At 37.3% G+C, this 20,010-nt stretch overlaps 2 protein-coding genes across 2 annotated transcripts; both read right to left on the bottom strand.

Annotated features, from left to right (window-relative positions):
* Positions 1-10,372: 10,372 nt before the first annotated feature.
* On the bottom strand, positions 10,373-12,898 carry LOC307259191 (uncharacterized protein). Its single transcript, XM_080038946.1, has 7 exons — positions 12,821-12,898; positions 12,526-12,598; positions 11,867-12,208; positions 11,439-11,541; positions 11,049-11,083; positions 10,871-10,926; positions 10,373-10,694 (listed from the first exon to the last, which is right to left on the bottom strand). Exons 2-7 carry the CDS (start codon positions 12,596-12,598, stop codon positions 10,542-10,544), a joined length of 762 nt encoding a protein of 253 aa, XP_079895072.1. The 5' UTR covers positions 12,821-12,898; the 3' UTR covers positions 10,373-10,541.
* A 2,222-nt stretch (positions 12,899-15,120) lies between these two features.
* LOC307259670 (cell adhesion molecule CEACAM20-like) lies at positions 15,121-17,596 on the bottom strand (the record flags this gene model as incomplete). The annotated part of the gene is made up of 4 exons (XM_080039614.1): positions 15,121-15,128; positions 15,921-16,169; positions 16,266-16,541; positions 17,278-17,596. 4 exons carry the CDS (start codon positions 17,594-17,596, stop codon positions 15,121-15,123), a joined length of 852 nt encoding a protein of 283 aa, XP_079895740.1.
* Positions 17,597-20,010: the final 2,414 nt, after the last annotated feature.

The following is a 20,010-nucleotide window of genomic DNA, read 5'->3' on the forward strand; positions in this document are numbered from 1 at the left end:
CAACAGCAACCTGCTACAAATGTTAGATAATCAGACAGCCACATAAAGAGGAGCAAGAAAGAGAGGCTTTGAAATGTGAAATTAATGTCCCTTGTTATCCCGGGTAACGCATGCCAAGCCTTTACTTCTTTTTCACCTCTGTTCACACAGCGTAGACGAGACTGAGAGTCAAGATAGAGAGGGAAGAAAGGGGTGAGCGAGAGAGACAGACAGACAGTAAATAGGACAATGCTGAATTCGAAATCCCAGACTGAACTACTTCCATTATTAGATCCGTCCTGATCTGTTAATTCTGGGCATGTTTTAAGGGGCTTGTTAATGTGCCAGCAAGCTGTAGCAGCAGCCTCTTCCCTTCTCTCTGTTTTAACAGACAGACTTGGCCGTCCGCAGTAGAGGCTCCTGCCAGAGTGATAGTCTCAACACAGCCTTGTCAATACTGTCTCAAGCTTTTGATTGCCTAATTACTCCCCTTGGTGGCTGGGGACTCATTCAGGAGGGGGGCCGAACACAGGGAAACCGGCTGATAAATAGATAAAGAAGAAATACATGTTTTTCACTCTGGCTGGGAAGGTAATCTCTTCTCTTTTAATGATGCTGTTAATGCCCTACTGTTGTGTGCAACTTCAACCTATACAATCTAAACACTGCAGTAAATTACCAACAGTGCTTAAGGGCATACACTGGTGGATTTGCATGTTTAACCCTTTAACTTGAAATGATGTGCACAGTGCACTTCATATGATTGCTGGTGATAATTCACGGAATTGTACACAGATTTCCAATAACTCAATCAGCCATTACTGTCACACCAATACAAGTGGTATAACAATCTTCATGCACAACCTTACCAGGTAGCTGATTCATCACAATAAAAAACGGATAAGGCTGGCTTCTTTATATTGTTTTTCTTATTTTCAAAAAATCTAATGAATAGAACAATAAACCTCCATTGTTTTAAAAACTATTACAAACACATTAATTATTCACATTGTTCTACTGGTTTGAGTAATGTTCGCTAACAACTACAGTGCCTAGCTGTTTTTATTTTATTTTTTTATAAATAAAGGGCATATTGCTGCCCGTTTCTATTCAAAAGTTTCATACTGAGTGGGACCAAAGGTGCCACAAACAGGTTCGGAAGTACGAGTGGAGCATTGAGAGACAGACTGGTGGTACTGGTCTTTTCATAGGATTTATTGACTAGAAAGAAAAAAATACAATATAACCAGCTTTATCCTTTAAGTCTTTATCTTATACACCATCTCCGCCCATCACTGCAGTTTGCGGGCGGATCAATAATTGTATTAATCCAAATGGAATTAAGCGCTTACTTCCATTGATGTCCAGGAGGATAAAATGAAACGGTTCAATTCAATCTAGTAAAAAGAATGAGCTGCAATCCAGTTATTTACATAAATGCAGGAGAGCCATCAGGTGATACTGGTGTCTGTGCATAATTTCCCTTTAATTTACACTAATTATCTTAATGTTAAACAACTAAAACTTTATATCCCAGTGCTGTATTAGCATTTTCTGCACTGCAGGTCATTGACTCATCATTGAATCAGTGTCCATTGAACCTACTGTAATTAATTCAAAAAAATCACTGTAGGGTGAATCACTGCTTTCTGAACAAGGGGGCACCTTGACACATTTATAGTAAGAATACTCTTACTCGTAAAAGATTTTCTGGTAAACTGATGCAGGATTTTCATTGTCAATTTCTGCTTACTGTTTGTCTTTTATGTTTTGAATTTCTAAAAGCAGATTGTATGAATGAAATGCTTATCAGTATGCTGACTCTCAATTCTTGATTGAGACGTATCATTCATCATGACATATTAATGCATTTTTTGAGTCAGTACATATAAAGTAAACCGTTGCCCTTTTCATACCTCTGTACTGGAGGATCGTATCGGATCTCACCAAGCCACATGAGTTGCTAAATTGCTAGGTCTTGATCCCTCACTGGCTTGGCTTCCCATCCATCAGTATTCAACTGTAATACAAAATGTGTGAGGTAACATGCAAAACCACCAGTTCAGCCCTTTTCAAATTCCCTGAAAAAAAAGATTGGCATTGTTGTCAATGCAAATATTGCATTGCTGTACAAAATTATGCATTTTGCTCAGAAACAGATTTGTTGACACCATTGTGCTCCAGATAATGAATGATAACATTGTTTGCTCACATTATGCTGGTTCTCTGAATGATTGCTGTCAGCCGATGCAGGCCAAGAATTGCTGTGTCTCTCTCTCCCTGTTTACTTCTATACCTTTGTGCTCAGAATGCTGACAGGAGTCAACCCCTGTTCCACAAGTAGTAGTACACACACACACACACACACACACACACACACACACACACACACACACACACACACACACACACACACACACACACACACACAGAGAGAGCATCCTCATGTATGATTCCCTTGTTGTCCAAGAGCTGTAAACTCACAGGTTGTTCTTGTTGTTTGTCTTCAGGACTCTCTTTTCAGTGTCTACTTTGGTTCATTCTGTGTATCAATTCACACAGCTTGATATGTGAAAGCACGACATAGCCAATAAGTGGCAATCAACAGCTTTAAACCAACCGCTGAAAGCATTTATCAGCTGCAAAGCATTATTGTGGAGAGGGGGGTAACAACCCTTAAATGCCAAAATATTGATAGTATGAATATAAAAGGGAAGGGAGGGTCACAAAACAAATCAGATGGGGTGTCTGAATGGTCATGCCAAAAGACAAAACGTTTTATTTACTTTTATGTTCTTTTCTTTGGTATTTTTTCATATTTCTATACTAGTGCTAAATGGATTATTAAAAATGATGATGAATATTATGATTCAATTGTTGTTATAAATCTATCGAAAAAGCAAGAGGTTCTATAGTGTGATTGTGGGTGATGAATGAAGACTGGGAGGTGATGGGATGAAGGTACCATGATGTTGTTCAGAGGGATCGCCCTGTTGTTCAAACCTATAGACACAAAACTTCTTTTGGAATAAAAACATCCAAACAGTCGCCCCCCAGTGACATGTGTCTTTGCTTTTTGAGTGGACGAAGGAGAAGCCAGGGGTGGAGCAAGTACTTGTGTCTCGACAACAAGTAAAAGTCCTGCATTCAACATCTATTGGTATTATCAGCAACATGTACTTTGAGTGTCAAAATTCAAAAGTACTCATTCTGCAGGAAATTGTCTCCTGATTTATTATTACAGTATGTTAGGAATAGTTACATTGATAATACTCACATAAATGTACAGACAGCATTTTATTGTTTAAGCTGGTTGAGGTGGAGCTAGTATGAACTCCTTCATTTAATATACATATTCAATTTAGGTGAAATGGCAGAAGCAAAATTGCAAATAATTTTACAATAATGTGGAACCAACCAACTGAGTTGACATTGATCCATTGTTGATATGAAGCCTCAAACCAACTCCAAGTCACACCTCACTGCACTGGTTCTGAAAAACAGGCGAGCATTTGTCAAGAGAAGTGAAGCAAACAAACATGAACATGACGCCACTTTTGGGGTTTTTCTCACCAGTGCTGACGCAGTGCCTGACCAAACCATCACTTCTACATTCACAGTATGACTATCTCTTTTTTGCACTAGACTACTGGAATCCAGAAGTGGAGTGGCTTGTCTTTACAGTTGGAATGGACAGACAGTAAATTAACTTAATCTAGTGTCTGCAGTGAGTCACAGGACACAGATTGAGCTAATAATAAAAACATGTTTGCTTTATTCAAGATTCAAGATTCAAGATTACTTTATTTTGTCCCGAAGGAGATTTGTCTTAGACGTACAGACTGCTGCATAACACATAACACAACAAGACAGTAGAAAAATAGAATACTATATAGAAAAATACAGTGCCTAGCACACAAGTGCTGACAGTGCAATGATAAAGTGCATACATACATACAGACATACATACATACATACATACATACAGATCTACAAATGGCATTCTACTAACGGCCTGAGTTCAACAGAGTAACGGATAGTGGAATGAATGAAAATTTATACCTGTTCAAATATCTTTTCTTGCATTTAACTGGGACTCTGTACCGTCTGCCTGAGGGTAGCAGGTCGTACTCAGAATGTAAGACATGAGAGGGGTCTGCAATTATTTTCCTAGCCTGTCTAAGTACTGTTTCCTCAACTCCCATCACTTTCAATGCTGTGAGAACCAATCTGTTGATTTGAGTCTTCCACTTCACAGTTAAATTACCAAACCAAACAGAGATTGCATAGCGAATTATACTTTCGATCACCGAACGATAGAAAAGCAGCATCACCATCCTTTGGACACCACCCTGAGCCTTCGTAAAAAGTGAAGTCGCTGCTGGATCCTAGAGCACACACTATTTACATGAACACTCCAGGATAAGTTATTGTCAATATGCACGCCCAAGTATTTGTACGAATCAACCTGAGCAATGTTAGCATCTTGAATAAGTAACAGAGTGTGGTCCCCCACATGACCTGGGTCAAACACCATTTCTTCAGTTTTTTTTGTGTTAACTGTGAGGTGATGGTCCTCACACCACCGTACAAAGTTGAATTCTGATATAGTAGCAATTTGTCATGGAAGGAACTTGATTTTCAACAGCTCATTCTTTAAAGTACACACACACACACACACACACACACACACATACACACCTCATTCTGATGATGATGAAGTGCATTGTAGCAAACATGGTCACCACTATCAGCAGAAATACACCCACAGCAATCATCCTCGGTAACATCAGCACTTGTTCTTGAATCTGTTCTGGGAAAAGAAAAACAATGATGAAATGTAGATACATTTTAGCAAATCTTTTTGACCTAGCCAGAATATCAGCACAAAATCATCTCACTTTCTTTCCAAGATGAGCAGATAGATACCACTCTCTTATTTTACGGTGACAGAAACATTAAATCAAAACTGAGGATTAAAAATAACAATGACAAGTGTCTCTCCTCCTGGTGGCTTGAGGTCCCACTCAACCTGAGTAATTTGGTAGTTTTTTGGTCCATGGATGAAGTGGCATGGAAGGGTGACATCATGCCCCAGGTATCCAGTAACTTCAGACGAGGACTTTGATTTCTTGTGCCTCAACATCTGCCAACATACATAAATAAATGAAGTTGATAAGTAAGGAAGGTGGAGATGAAACAAATAAAATAAGCAAATGCTTTTATGTTTCAGCAATAAAAACAAAAGGTAATTCCTAGACTGCCTTCAGTATTTGTGAGTTCACAAACTAAATATATTTAGACGTATGTGGGGACCACAGTTTTTTAAATGCCATTTTGGTTTCACAACACCATCTCTCTCTTGAAAGAAGGTCAACCTGGACTGAAACATTCAGAATAAATAGTGATGTTGAGCAAGAGGATCTATAACATGGTTTTTAGTTGTTATTTAGATTGCCAGGCAGAACTCTCCACTTTGTACATGCACGTTATAATTGCAGTTAGCATTTAATCATTCAAGTTCAATCTTTTGTCTTACCTGGGACTGTGATGTAAATGAACCAAAGAAGTACAAGGGTCGATTTTCTGCAACTTTCCATTATTCACATCTGCAGGGGGTCGACGCAATGACAGAGACACTATAACAATGGGGTCTGTGTGTTAAGTTGTGCACATCATTGAATGATGATTGAACCACCATTCAGCACATCAGACATAAAAAAAATTGCCTAGACGAAGAGGAACTGCACTTATAGTTTTATCAGGTGTGACACCAGTTGTCATGGTTCCCTGTGGTTCATTGCCTTCTGATGCTGTAAATAACCCCAGTAGCACAGTGACCTCATGTGGTCAACTGTATAAACTAGGAGGGTATGACTGTTCAGCTAATTCAGCTAATTAGCTAAAACTAGTGTGTGCTACACAGAAATAGGTGGAAAAATAGGTGAAAATATGATTAACTAAAAGAAGAAATTAACAGTAAGATAATATGTTAAAAAGTCAAGTGTTTCATAGTGCACTTCGATTAAATAAACATATATGTATACAGAGTGTGTGGGATTTAGTGTGACAATGAACACACCTCAAGACCCATTTTTACTCGCTGGCTTTCGACCCAGTGTGAGACTTTTGATGTTATTTTATTGTACCTTATTTTTGTTATTTTAGATATTATTTCTACCTTAGCTTTATTCATTTTTTATCTTTTTTTATTGTACCTTATTTTACTTATTTTTATTGTACCTTATTTTACTTATTTTTATCTATTTTTATTGTACCTTATTTTAGGCCTGTACAGCACTTTGTCTCTGCTCTGGTTTGATGAAAGCGCTTTATAAATAAAGTTGGATTGGATTGGATTGGAATGATAATGATGGTATAGTTACCTAACTGTATTTAGGTCTGTCATTTGAGTCTTTCCTCTTTCGTCAGTTTATTTTGACATCCAGATCCCCTGAAATAACGGACATGCAGTATTACTGTGAAGCTATTTATACATTATTTTGGTTGTTGAACCTGTTAGTGATAACCCTGCTTGGGTAACCAAGCGCTTCAGTAAAGCCTCACAGTTTGTTTTTTCTTCTTCTTTACCCACAGTTGAATATGAGTGCATTCATTTAGAACTGCAATCGAACACAAAGGTCATAGGTGTATGTGGACATGGAAAAATAAATGGTACCGTTTGAAAGGAGAAAGAGGAACACAGTGAAATGAAAATCGGGCTTCTCAAAACTGTATTGTATGTAATAGCTGAGTGTAACACACACACACACACACACACACACACACACACACACACACACACACACACACACACACACACACACACACACACACATATATATATATATATATATATATATATATATATATATATATATATATATATATATATATATATATATATATATATATATATATATATATATATATATATATATATATTAGATATCTTCTACAAGGGAGTGTAGATATTAACAAAATATGGAAGGGAAAAAAAGCATAACACCATGCATTACTACTATTTCTTCTACTACAACTGAACTACTGTACTTACAATGGCCCCACAGCTGATAGGACTCTAATTACAATAATCCATCTCTATAGAATAACACATTAGGTAAGTAAATGAACCCAACCAGATAAGGAGGGGGCATTACATTACATTATACCAGTCAAAGTCAAATGCTGTGAATAACATGTGCATGTGGAAACAGCTTAAATGTTATTTTCTTCAGAATCAGGTGTAAATTGAGTAATGACAGACCTATAGAATAAATAAGCATTATTGTTATTAGAATACATATTTTTAATATGGATTCATGTCTAGATAAACTGATATTCATTTAGCTATGTTTTACCTTTCGAGGCCTTAAAACAGTAATGTTTTTTCTACATTGCTTACTTTTGTTCTGTAAATGCAATCATAATTGCTTGTATGTGTATTTTTTGAGAATAGATTTCAGGTTGGGTAAAGGTGATCCAAATAAGTAATAAACAAAACACTGGCAAACATATCAGAAACTAAAGACACACACTCCATATATTTAAAAATAACAATAATAAGGTGAAATTACAAAATGATGATGTTTCCTCATTGTTGATTTTGAGAAGTCAAAATCAGTGAAGTTCAGACCCTATGAGCTTGAACGCACTCTTCAACGTTAGACAAGTTTCACAAATCTATTCCAAATAAACCATGCTTTATTCCCCAAAGACGTTTTACTATCTTGCCTTCATCAGGGTGGTGTTTCCTTCACTCTCAATTATGTGCAGTCGTTAACTTCCTTGAGCATTTGTCTGGAAACTGCACTGTCTGAGGTGAAACAAGAAGAAAGCAGGACATGGCTAGGATTCACTTCATTCACAACATTCTCCAAATGAACACACTGAGATGAGTGGGTCAAGCGTTTTTATCACCTTGGGTAAAGCTTCTTAAGTAAATCAATATCACCTAATTTTACTGTTGTTTGTTTTGTTTTTAAATACAACTTTCAGCTTTGCAAGATGCAGCAATTGTTAATTAATTTCATCTTCCAATGCTTATTGCAATGCATTTCCAATAAATTTTTCTCTAGTATCACACAATTTACATTGTAGAATGTATGTATCGTCATCGAGGAGACTTCAGGTCATCTCTCAAAACAGTATATTAACCCATCTTTCAAACTACGACATTTTATGGGCAACTGACCACACAAAAATGCAAAACGGCCACAAAGACACATAGAATTATAAGAATTTGAATGCAAATGATCCCTTCCACAATGGCCTTGCTGACTGTTTGTTCTCAGGGATTGATTTCTTGACACTATAGCTCATGAATATGTGTGGCCGACCATCTTCAGTAGTACCATTGTCACTTCGCACTGCATTTTCTTTTTCTCAGTCTTTGTAATATGATGTAGCCTACTGCAATGGAAAACATTCATAATGCATGTCCTTCAAACTGCATTTTTCTTAGCTTGGGTTTCCTGCCCTGACATAACTGTAAAGTACATGAGATAGGCCACTGAGCTGGTAAGGTCTGGGAAAATGTAGAGCTTTATTAGGACATAATCAACAGCAAATGACAGCAAATGTGAAAAATAATAAACAGTAATGCACTGTTGCTTCTGCTTGTCTGTGTGATATGATAAGCAAGCAACAATACTGAAATATCTCAAATGCATTCCATTGATTGTTATTATGGTTCGAGGTGCTGACTTTCAGTGTAAAACAAAATGCAATAACACAGCAAATTAGAAAATGAAACCTGAGACCTTAAGTTGGTGTGTTATACAAAAAGGTAATGTTCTCACAGCACATAGTGAAAACTTAATCTCACACCCTCAAAATACCAGCCAGGAAACGCTGCTAAGAGCCAGTGACTGCTGGTAATGTTCAGTGATATGTTATGCATCAACAGTTGCTTTGCAAACCACATTGTTGTCAATTCTTTACGGTAAGCCCCCTTACATAACAACATCTGTGTACAGAGCAATGTTCCGCACTATGGACCCAAAGAAGACATACTGCTGGGGGATGTAAAAGACTAGTACAACTTAAACCAGTATCTGTGCTATTGCAGTTAATACAGTATTGTACCATTAAATGCTATATTTTGTTTTTTGTTTAAAGTTGCTGCAGGTAAGATTGATTTGCCGTGCAGGGATAGGAAAGAAGAAGTGAGAATCTGAAAGAGTACGACCACAACACTTACTGCCTTCCCTCATTTTAAACTCTCATGCTAATAACTAAGTTTAAGGCGAGACACCCCAGGTGAATAGGGATTTTTTTTTAACTTATAGATATCATCATGAAACTTTACAAGTTCTCTGAACATCATGACGTCCAGTTTAGTTAAATCACGATAAAGAGTTTATTTTACTGCAAAAAGTTTGGTGTGGTTTTAGAATCCTAAACAGCTTGTATTACACAGCTGAGTTAGTTCCCTAATAAATGTGTACATTGTGTTTTCCCTTTTCTCCTCTTCCTTTGACGGTCAGAAAAGAAGGAACAGGAACTTGTGTAATGAGATTTTATCTGTCATAATGTTTTGTCATGACAGCAGCTGACTGTTGGATTCAATTTTGTGTTGTGGCCGCTGTCAAAACTTGAGCTCATGTGACACTGTGGAAGTCAAATAATGTTGTTGTCTTACACATCCATAACTTGAACAGTATTCACTGCACATAATAAGGTAAAAGCAGTTGAGCTGTTAGGCAGCACCGAGGTGCAAGGTGTGCTTGTTTGCATAAAAACAACTCACTTTGGCTATTTATGTTTATCAATCCCAACTTCCAGCTGCACAAATGTCGAGGCTTGCCCTGCATTGTAGCTAGCAGCCTTTGGTGTGTTAATATGTGTGTGCCTGGAAGAACGGTCAAACAAAACTTGTAAAGCCCTTTGGGTAAAAGTGCCATATAAATGTGATTCACTGAACAATCTCTATATTGATATTCTTTGCATAGATATCCATGGTTTCCTAGATGCTACACCCTCTTGATTTTAGTAATCATCTGACTTTTTCTCCTGTGCCACAACTTCTTCTCGAAAAACTACAGGATTGTCCCAAGAGGATGCATTGGAATAACAGTGATCTCCAGACTTTTCATCGCACCATGAACTGGTGAAAATTTCAATCAGTCCAATACTTTTTAACCAAATACCTGCCAAACTACTAATGATATTATGTAATTGCACACTATCAAGTTTGCAAACTAACACACTAAATCAACAAGGTAGCACGTGCTTGTCTGTCTGTAGACTAGAATAGCACTGCTAATGAAAATATTAAACTATTTCCTTTCCTTTATACTTCATCAACAGCTGTGAGTCTGTAGCAGTAACACATGGCGGGGCATTGCTTGGTACAGGCCCATAGAAAACCCCTAAAATTAAGAGCATGAATTGAAGGCCTGGAGAAGCCACAAAGGTTAGGATTTATTTTATGAGCAGTTGATTTCCTTTAAAGACGGTGAATTCACTTAATCTTACCAACATTATGGTAAATGCAACTTGAATACAGCAGCTTTAAAAGTGATTTTCTAGGGTACAAGAAATACATTTACATCTACATCTCAGTACAATTCTCTCAATTTGGGTGGCCGACGCAAAATTCTGACGTCGGAGTATGTGACATCATCAGCATACGTGTTTTTTGTGTGTTCCTCATTGGATGAAGGTGGATCATCAATGGACGGTTTGAGCTTGACGTCGGAGTACACCACTTCCTATAGAGTAAGTGTTAGACAGAGTATTACAGTAAGGTAGAGACTTTGTCGCTCAGCTGTATCATTATGTTGCTTAAATCTCTTTTTTGGTATCACATCACAATATCATAATTAAACTGAATCTGACTGAAACTTAAATTTAAAGGTGAAGGCTTTAAAAGCAGCTGTGAGCTCACCTCTTCTCTAACAATGACAGATGGCCTGAACACATCCCTCACAGCACCACTGGTATCTGAAACACAGACAAGCTTACGTCAAGGAAATTGAAGCAACCAACAAAGAATATAACACAAATGAAGTAATCAGGTACTGTGTATGAATAAAGGGAAGAGGAACTTGTGCTTTTGTTCTCACCAATATAGACACGGTGCCTGACTGTAGAGTGAGGTCTGAGTGAGGGAATAGAAAGTGCTGTAATTAGTTTTTCTTCATGTGTTTACTTGATTTACCTTTTGAGATCAAGTGACTTTTCTATCTCATCCCAGAGAAATGTTCGCACATATTATAAAAAAATATGGTAAAACAGACCAACATATGGTACAACTTTTTTTAAAGGTTGTCCACCAGCATGACACATGTAGTTATTGTAAAAATATATTGAATGGATGATTAATATTTGTAACATCTTATGACATACAAATCTTTCCATCTTCTAATAATCAAAATACACACACACACGCACGCACGCACGCACACACACACACACACACACACACACACACACACACACACACACACACACACCTTCTGATGAAGATGAAGTAAGCTATGGCTGCCATGATCACAAACAGCAACATGACAGCAATCACTATCGCAGAGACCACCCCTGATGATAACGGCACCTTTTCTGGGAGTGAACATGACAGTGATTAATCCAGTTTGTGTCTATTGTGAAATTATTTCAAGTTAATGATGTACATGCCCCCACTTAAACTGCATTTATCATTGTTTAGTAGTTACTGTAAGACATATACGAGTTATGTCCTTTAAAGATATATCAAATGTCCCCACTTATTTATTACAAAGACACTCATAGCCATGTTACCCACTGAATCAGAAATCTCATACAATAATCAATACAGTTCACATGTAGTTGGGTTTTTTTTGCATGGGAAGATTGTCTATACTGAATGTTAATATGTACATTTTGTGTGGAAATATATCTCGCTCACCTTGGACGATAAGGTTGGTAGTTCCTTCCAATGAACCACTAGGATATGCTGCAATGCTGCAGGTGTACGACCCGGCATCGCTCATTTCCACACTTCTAATGATCAAAGATTGTTCTGCAATCTCCACTCTCCCCTTCAGAATCGTATCACTAACATTAGATCCAAGCTGAGGATTAAAAACAGCAATGACGAGTTTCACTCCTTCTTGTGACATGAGGTCCCACTCAACCTGAGTAATTGTGTTGTTTTTTGGTCCTGGGGTGAATTTGCATGGCAGGGTGACATCATGCCCCAGGTATCCAGTTACTTCAGACGGGACTTCGATTTCTTGTGCCTCAACATCTGCCAAAAAATAAGGTGATATGATGACAGGAGATACTGTATGTATGCATCATTGTTGAACTCTGGTTGCACCGCCTTTGACTAAGTTTGTCTTTTGAGTAATTACTCAATTCCTTTTTTCTCCAGACACATATTGCGTCAACAGCACATCACACATACAAAACGTAGTATTTTAGTAAAAGTATTTACTGAAATAGAGAAGAAATAGAACTAGGCTCTAAAACGTGTTTGTATGTTGAATGTTTTAGTATCAACGTCTAGATCAGCTACAACATGTTTTCTACAGACACAATACATCTAGGAACATCTGGTCTTACCTGGGAGTAATATGATGTGAATCACCTTCAGCAGGATGAGCAGTGATTTCCTGCAAGTTTTCATTGTGCACATCTACGGGCGATGGACGAAATAACAGAAACACCATATCACTACCAGGCTCTAACATATTAGTCCTGATGTGCTGGAGCATTTTCATTTGACAGTGAGACACATGTGCTGGAGCATTTTCATTTGACAGTGAGACACATTAGGTAAACATAACAAATCGCTTTTCAGTTTTGGAACAATTACCATTTCTGCATCAGCTTTCAAGTCACTACTAAGGAAACTTACAAATAAGCAGATCCGACGATGTCCTGTTGCTGCTGCGTTATTCCAAACACCGGAGAGAAGTTCTTAAAAAAAAGGGGGCTGTGGCAAATAGAGAGAGAGATTAGGAAAGAGGAACATAGTCTGAGCAAAGTAACCACTAGGCTATCTACTGCGAATGCGATGCAACACTAAGCAGAAAAAACACGTCCTCGAATTGACCAAGTTAAAACACATCCATAAAAATAAATAAATAAAAAGCTGAAAACGCTCCCGTGAGGTAGGCTATAGTGTAAACAGTATTATTTCTACCCCATTGACTCCTCAAGCGTCAAGTTAGATTAGTTGACATCCAAATCAATCAACAATTAGGCTATTGAAATGTCTGAACAACATTGTAAATAAAAACGTAATAAAGTGTACTCGGTAGCATTATCAAAATAACTTACAAAAGAAAGAGAAGAAGACAACCGTATGAGTGCACTTGAACCAGGAATAAAAGTAAAATCTATGTCAAAACTTGTTTCTCCTCAGAAAAAATCGTTCAATTCTTTACAGTTTTCAAGTCATCAAAGAGCAGTCAGCATGATTTCCGAGTGTTGGTTTATTCCTGTAGTGCTCACCAACAATGCAGTGACCTCTGGTGGTCAAATGATGATAATGGCGTCAAGATTAATATTTTTCTTCTTATTTTTTATTAAATTTTTTACAGCAATTATAAGCATGTCTGAGCTTCGAGAGTTGTGTCAATATAATCGGCTTTGCTGTCTGGTAAAAAAAATATCAAATTGTCCACATTTTGGTGGATCGAAATTTTCAAATCCTATGTAGCAATGCAATGATGGCATGTAATGTATTACAATAAATTGTAAGGAAAAGTTCAGATAACAGCTAAATGTATTTATTAAAGTAAGAACATATTACTTTTGTCATCTTGTGCCATCAGTCAGTAGCCTAATCACAATTTGTCTTATATCAGCCCAACGTGTATGTCTGACCATACATTAAAACACTGTCACACAATCAGAACTTATTATATTGTTATGGTGATCTCCTGGAAATGAATGTAGAAATACAGAAAGCCCAAAACTCAACCTTGCAGAGTTTAATAATGTTTGAATTAAAATTATGTTTGTACATCTACTGCTTGAGATATATTTAATTTTATATTTTATTAATAAAGCACTTTATTTATTCTTACTGCGTGTGTTCACTGATTGCAAAAATGATATGAAAGTTTTGAAGATTGATAAGATTTTGTGCAGCGAAGTTAGGAAAATCAAATGAATACGTAGTCATACGTTTTGATAGCTAAGAGAAGGAGAAAAAAAGGATTGTGACCTGTGACACTATTCTAAAGCATGACATTGTCACAGAGTATATTCTTATTAAAAATGAAATCTTGTTATTGCAACATCCTAAGTCCTTTTGCATTGTAGTTCAATTAAGTCAATTAAGTGGTGAATGTAAAGATATGTCAAAAAGGTGAGTATGATCAAAGAAATAAAAAGCTTTTAATTGAGTTTAACTTTCTATTGTGGAGTCTGAATGTTTCGTGCTGATCAACGTTGAGCAACAATTCCTGCTCTATAGTTGTACATCTTGTGAATGAATTCCTACTGTATTGATATTGATAATGTAGTATTTTATGTTAAAGAGACAGCAGCCACTACCCCCTGGACACACACCCCTAACACCCACACACACACACACACGCTCAAAGGACATTTTAAATTTACGTCAAACATTCCTTAGTTGTAAATCACCAGCTTTGAAAATCCATTCCTAACCATCCTGTGTCACTCTGTTTTGAATGTTTCATACGTTGTAGACAGCTGCATCATTTTGCATGGTCTGTCAGTTAACGATCACATCACTAACCCTCGAGATGCTGGATGAGATGATGAGTGAAGGAACAAAGACCAAAAAGCAGAGTACCCACTAGCACTGATTGACTCACTGGTAGAAACGCTGTATATGCTGCGCCTGCGACACAACACTAAACAGAAAAACCACGTCCTCAAATTGACCATGTTAAAACACATCCATAAAAATAAATAAATAAAAAGCTGAAAACGCTCCCGTGAGGTAGGCTATAGTGTAAACAGTATTAGTACTGCACTCATTGTGTTGCCTCACACCAGTGACCTGTGGTTTTTTATTGGTGGATCTTACAATACGTTGAATTTCACATGGTGAAATGACATCTGTGTGGTGGTGGGATGTAACAAAATACATTTACTCAAATACTGTACTTATATTAAGTACAATTTTGAGTTAACTTTAAGTATTTCCAAATCGTCCAACTCTAACTAAAACCACACCTATAATTCTGAACAACAGAACAAGGATTCCTCAAGAGACAGTGTTGCATTTGATAACAAAGTTTATGTTCATTTCATACAGTAAAAAGGAACGATATTTGGACATTTGGTTTACAGTAAAACATATACTGCAGTATCTGTTACTATGGATCATGATGCTGTAATTTGTTAAACCAAATGTGGAAACACACAAGTTTATGTTCACCTTTACATCCAACAATCACACAAAACAATACACAAGGATATTAAAGTACATTATAGTTCTTTATCTACATCTTCTTCAAACTATTTCCAAATAGTCTGTTTAATCAGCAAGTAATATAATTGTTTTTCCAATGCAATAGTTTCCACTTGACACTCTCAGGAAGGACAAGCTGTAGCATCAAAGGATCTTCAGTCAAAATAACAGGAACAGCACAATGTGGTTGATTATAATCAGGGTCCTCGGTCATGAACAGAATGCACTGAGAAAGGAAGAATCTGAGAAAAAATGAAATAAAGCAATATTCATTAATATGACAGTAAGAAAAGAGATAAGATAAAATGGAACCACAAGGTAGATATGTCATAAATTACTGTATTACTCTTACCTGCCTCTTCCTCCTACATCAACCCTCTCAGAGTCAGTGCACTGACAAGCAGCACCAAGAATGACCAACAGGGAGAAGTGCACGAAGCTTCATGAAGTAAAAAACAAAACAATGATCACCCCTTTAAATGCAGCATTAACATGTATTGTACACACTTACCCACCTTATTGACAAAACAAGAGATGCATCACATTCCTATCTAATTTTTACCTCTCAGATTGAGGATGGTGGAGTTTTCCAGCCTGGTCACCACATTTCGTGCAGTGCATGTGTAATTCCCAATGTTCTCAGTCTGCAACCGCTCTATTACATACATGGAGGTATTGACATGCGTCTCATTGTCATTCAACATCCAGCTGAACACTGCTGGTGGGACAGAGTATGCCGTGCACTGCAGTATCACTCTCCGGCCAGGTGCTGCTTCTGACGGTCCAATGATTGTTATGTTATGTGGTCCAACTGCATAGAGAAAAATAAATCATACCATAATCAGGGCTACAAAATATTTGGGAAGTGGGACCTATGTACATCAATTCATTTCAGGGCAGTACTCACAGTTGACAGTGAGATTATAGGCCACAGTCACTGTGCTGACCGGGTTGCTGACTCGACACTGGTAGGTGCCGTGGTTGGAGCTGTGAACCGGTTGTATGAACACCGTCCTGTTCTCCGAGGATAAGCTGACTGTGCCACTTGGTTGGAGAGGTAGGCCATCCATAAGCCACACTCTGGTGCCGATGGAGCCCGAGGCCTCACAGCTGAGGTTGGTGGAGCTTATGTTTTCAATAAGGGTGGCTGTGGGGCTGCGGATGGTGGCTCCGCTAATCGGTACTGATAGAACATAACATAAACATAGAAAAATTGTTGTAAGTGTATTTTGGTGCTGGTCAATTTAGATTTGACATTTGATTAGCACGGAACTATTTAATCCACTGCTGATTTAATTTGACTAATCTTTTACTTACTAATGAGTTTTGCCCTTCATATTTCTTTTCATTCTTTTTTTTAATCTAGCCCTTAGAGTAGCTGTTCTACATTTCCCTTCACATATTGTTTGTGTATATGACAAACAAAATCTATGAATTCTAAATGAATACAATAATAGATATTATATACAGTATATATTATATTTATTTCATTAATGTGGTTCATCTGATATCACCAGAGCCTAACAAAAACAATACAGCGTTAATGATTGTCTCAAAGATTCTAAAAATACAGTTTATATTAAAGAAATAAATGGCAATATCAGCTTGGACTAGTAATATTCACTGCATGACGACTGTATGGGATTTTATTATATATTGCATGACATGAGTATGCACCACAGAAGGAAACAAATCAGCTTTAAGATAATGATAACTTTCAAAATATTGTAAATATTTGAATATTATTTAATTTAATCTGCCTGAATGTATAAATACAATGTCCTTTAAAGACAGCACTCGTCATTTAGGAAGAATAGAAGCCTTTTTTTACACTTTATATATTTTTTGTTGTTGTTGTTGAACAATGACATGTGATTTCTTCTCATACATTCGAAACATGTCTAGAAATGTAAACCTACCATACACGTCCAATGTGGTCTTCCCCAGCTCCTGCAGGCCTCCCTCTGGTATGATGGTGACAGTGTACTCCCCCCTGTCCTCCAGCACCAGGTTCCTGAGCTCCAGGGCCCCTGTGGTTCGGTCTAAGGAGATCCTGTCGACGTGGCCGGGGTCGATGATGTCGGTGCTGGTAGAGGTGATGATGTTCTTGCCCTTGAAGCTCCAGCTGACTGTGAGGAAGGGCTTCTCCGGAGGTCTGAGGGTGGTGGAGAACTTCACTTTGCCCGCCACGGCTCCGTTCAGGGGTCCCGACGGTAAGATGCCTTCACCTACACACATGCCTAGAAATGTCCAAAATAACATAAAATTAATAGTTACACTGGTGTACTTCTAAAAAGTAACAGTGCGAGTCTAGTGTGGCCTGAATGCTCAACAAAGTCCTACATCTGAGTTACAAATACAAAAACTAAACAAAATGCATTCACGTAGCTCATTGAATACACAAACTGGAATTCTTCCCATCGTATTATCATATGAATGGAATCTACCTGGTAAAAAGAGCATCAAAAAAGCAGCAGTCCTGACCACATTGCTGTCCATGGTGAATAATGACTTGTATAACAACATGCCACAGTCCTCTCCGTATTCAAAATCATGGTCACGGGTGAGCCTGCTCTTATATTGTTCTGCAACCATCAGCCCAGCACCAGCTCCAGCCCCCCCCCCCACTCAGTAATAAAACGCACAAACATTGTTTTTACGATGTCACTGTGTACATACGCCTCAATGCCTGGGGTATATGTTCATTCAGGAGCGACCTATAGACTCAGATGGATGGTGATTGTTTGTTTTTGTAGTGGGTAGTGGTGGTATTCAAGTATTCACTAGTCCTGATTTTGAAACAAATATCTGATATTTAAAAAATTTAAGCAAAATAATAATCAACAGCCATTCACCAGCTCAACAAGATTTCATCTCTCTAAGCTATTCCTTGACATGATCTTGGTAAACATGTAGCATTGACTAGGTTTTCCCCCAATAATGTAATTTAAACACAGTGAAGTTTGATAGAAACTTATCTTTTAACTATAAAATCGAAAAAGCCCCAGAAATACATCTTGTCCTCATCCATTAAAACAGTTATTATACTACAAATAAATCTTCAACTCTTTACCTGATTCTTGGTTTTGTATGTGAAATGAAGCCATTTGCATTAGACTGGTTGTCTGGATCAGATATCCATTCATGATTGAAAATATGTATTTAGACTAATGCATTTACATTTTCCAGCTGGGCCAAACTGGAATTAATACAATAGGAAATGAAAACACAACCCTTTTTACGTTGCTCACATGTTGTCTTTTTTTAAACAATAAAAAAAGGACTGAGCACTGGTCTGAAAATGCTTCTTCACTCCACTTGCCTTGAAGCCAAGTGACTTTCTTTGAATTGAATGACAGGAGGTTACATAATGTGTTCCTCGATATAGACATCAGGTCCAGGACAACAGTTGAGTTTAAGTGAGCGGAAGATGATTAAGATAGAAGATTATCCACTCTTAATCATCGGTAAAGTAATTCGATTTAATAATAGAATAGTCATGAATATAGATGTATTAGGCTGTATTATATGTATATGAGCATGTGTGGCAGGAGTCTGAGTCATGTTGCTGAAGGCGTGTTTGTGCATCAGTTTTATGAGCTCTTTGGTGAGTGCTTTTGGGTCTGTTACAGGGCTGTGTTTGAGAAGCAGCAGTGAGCCGTAGCATTCCTCAAGGAGGATCAAAGACGTCCAGGAGACACTTTGCTTCCTTCAGACAGCTTTACAAACAGGTCTCTGCCTATGTGTGTTCATTGACTGAATCTTAAATGGGAAACAATGGATACATTTCTTGTAGTTTCTTATAATATGGTTGTGCTTATTATTGATGTTTTTATAAACCTTCATCCAGAATAAATCGATCTCTGTTAAGTTACTGTCCATATACTGTGAAGCAACCATTAAATCAGCGGAAACAATGAGGTATTCACAGAGTGTCACATGTCTAAAGTTCCTGTCATATGAATGTACAACACCTGAGGTGAACCGTCAGTCAGGGATGTGTAACCAACATATACGGTGTCATTTGGTAAGTGATACCCACAGTGTAAACATAATGCTACTCAACCTCATTTGTCACACTGTATACTGGCAGTGTTGGAGATATTGTGGCTGAGTAGGTAATTTGTGATTGATAAGAAAACAACTTGAGAATGAGAAGTGGTTCCTAGAGTTTTTCACACACTTGCGATGCCATACAAATACGTTTTTATTAGTGACCCCCAAGTGGTAAGAAGTTCAACCACATGTTTGAATCATTTCTGTTCTGTTTTGTTTTTGATTTGAAACATAGAGGACAGAAGATGTAATAAACTATTCATTATTCTATTATAAACCATTTTATACCAGTTTTATTAAATACTGCATCATATTTATATTGTGAAACCCAATAAATTACATTGATACAAAGGTGCTGTTTTATAACTAAAATAAAAAAGAGGAGTTTTTCTATACTGACAAATGATTAACTCACGCTTTATCATATCATGTTTTTTACATAGAGTGAAATACAATCCACTTACTTCTTTTACAAAGCTGATTTTTGCAACTATAGTCTTATACAGAAACCAACGTTTTATGGCATACAGGATGCATTCTTAACATAGGTAGTCATGCTACATCTCACACATTTTATGAGATGACTGGATTCCTTA

The sequence above is a fragment of the Ammodytes marinus genome (genome assembly GCF_949987685.1).
Source record: "Ammodytes marinus genome assembly, chromosome: 13".
Taxonomy (NCBI): domain Eukaryota; kingdom Metazoa; phylum Chordata; class Actinopteri; order Uranoscopiformes; family Ammodytidae; genus Ammodytes; species Ammodytes marinus.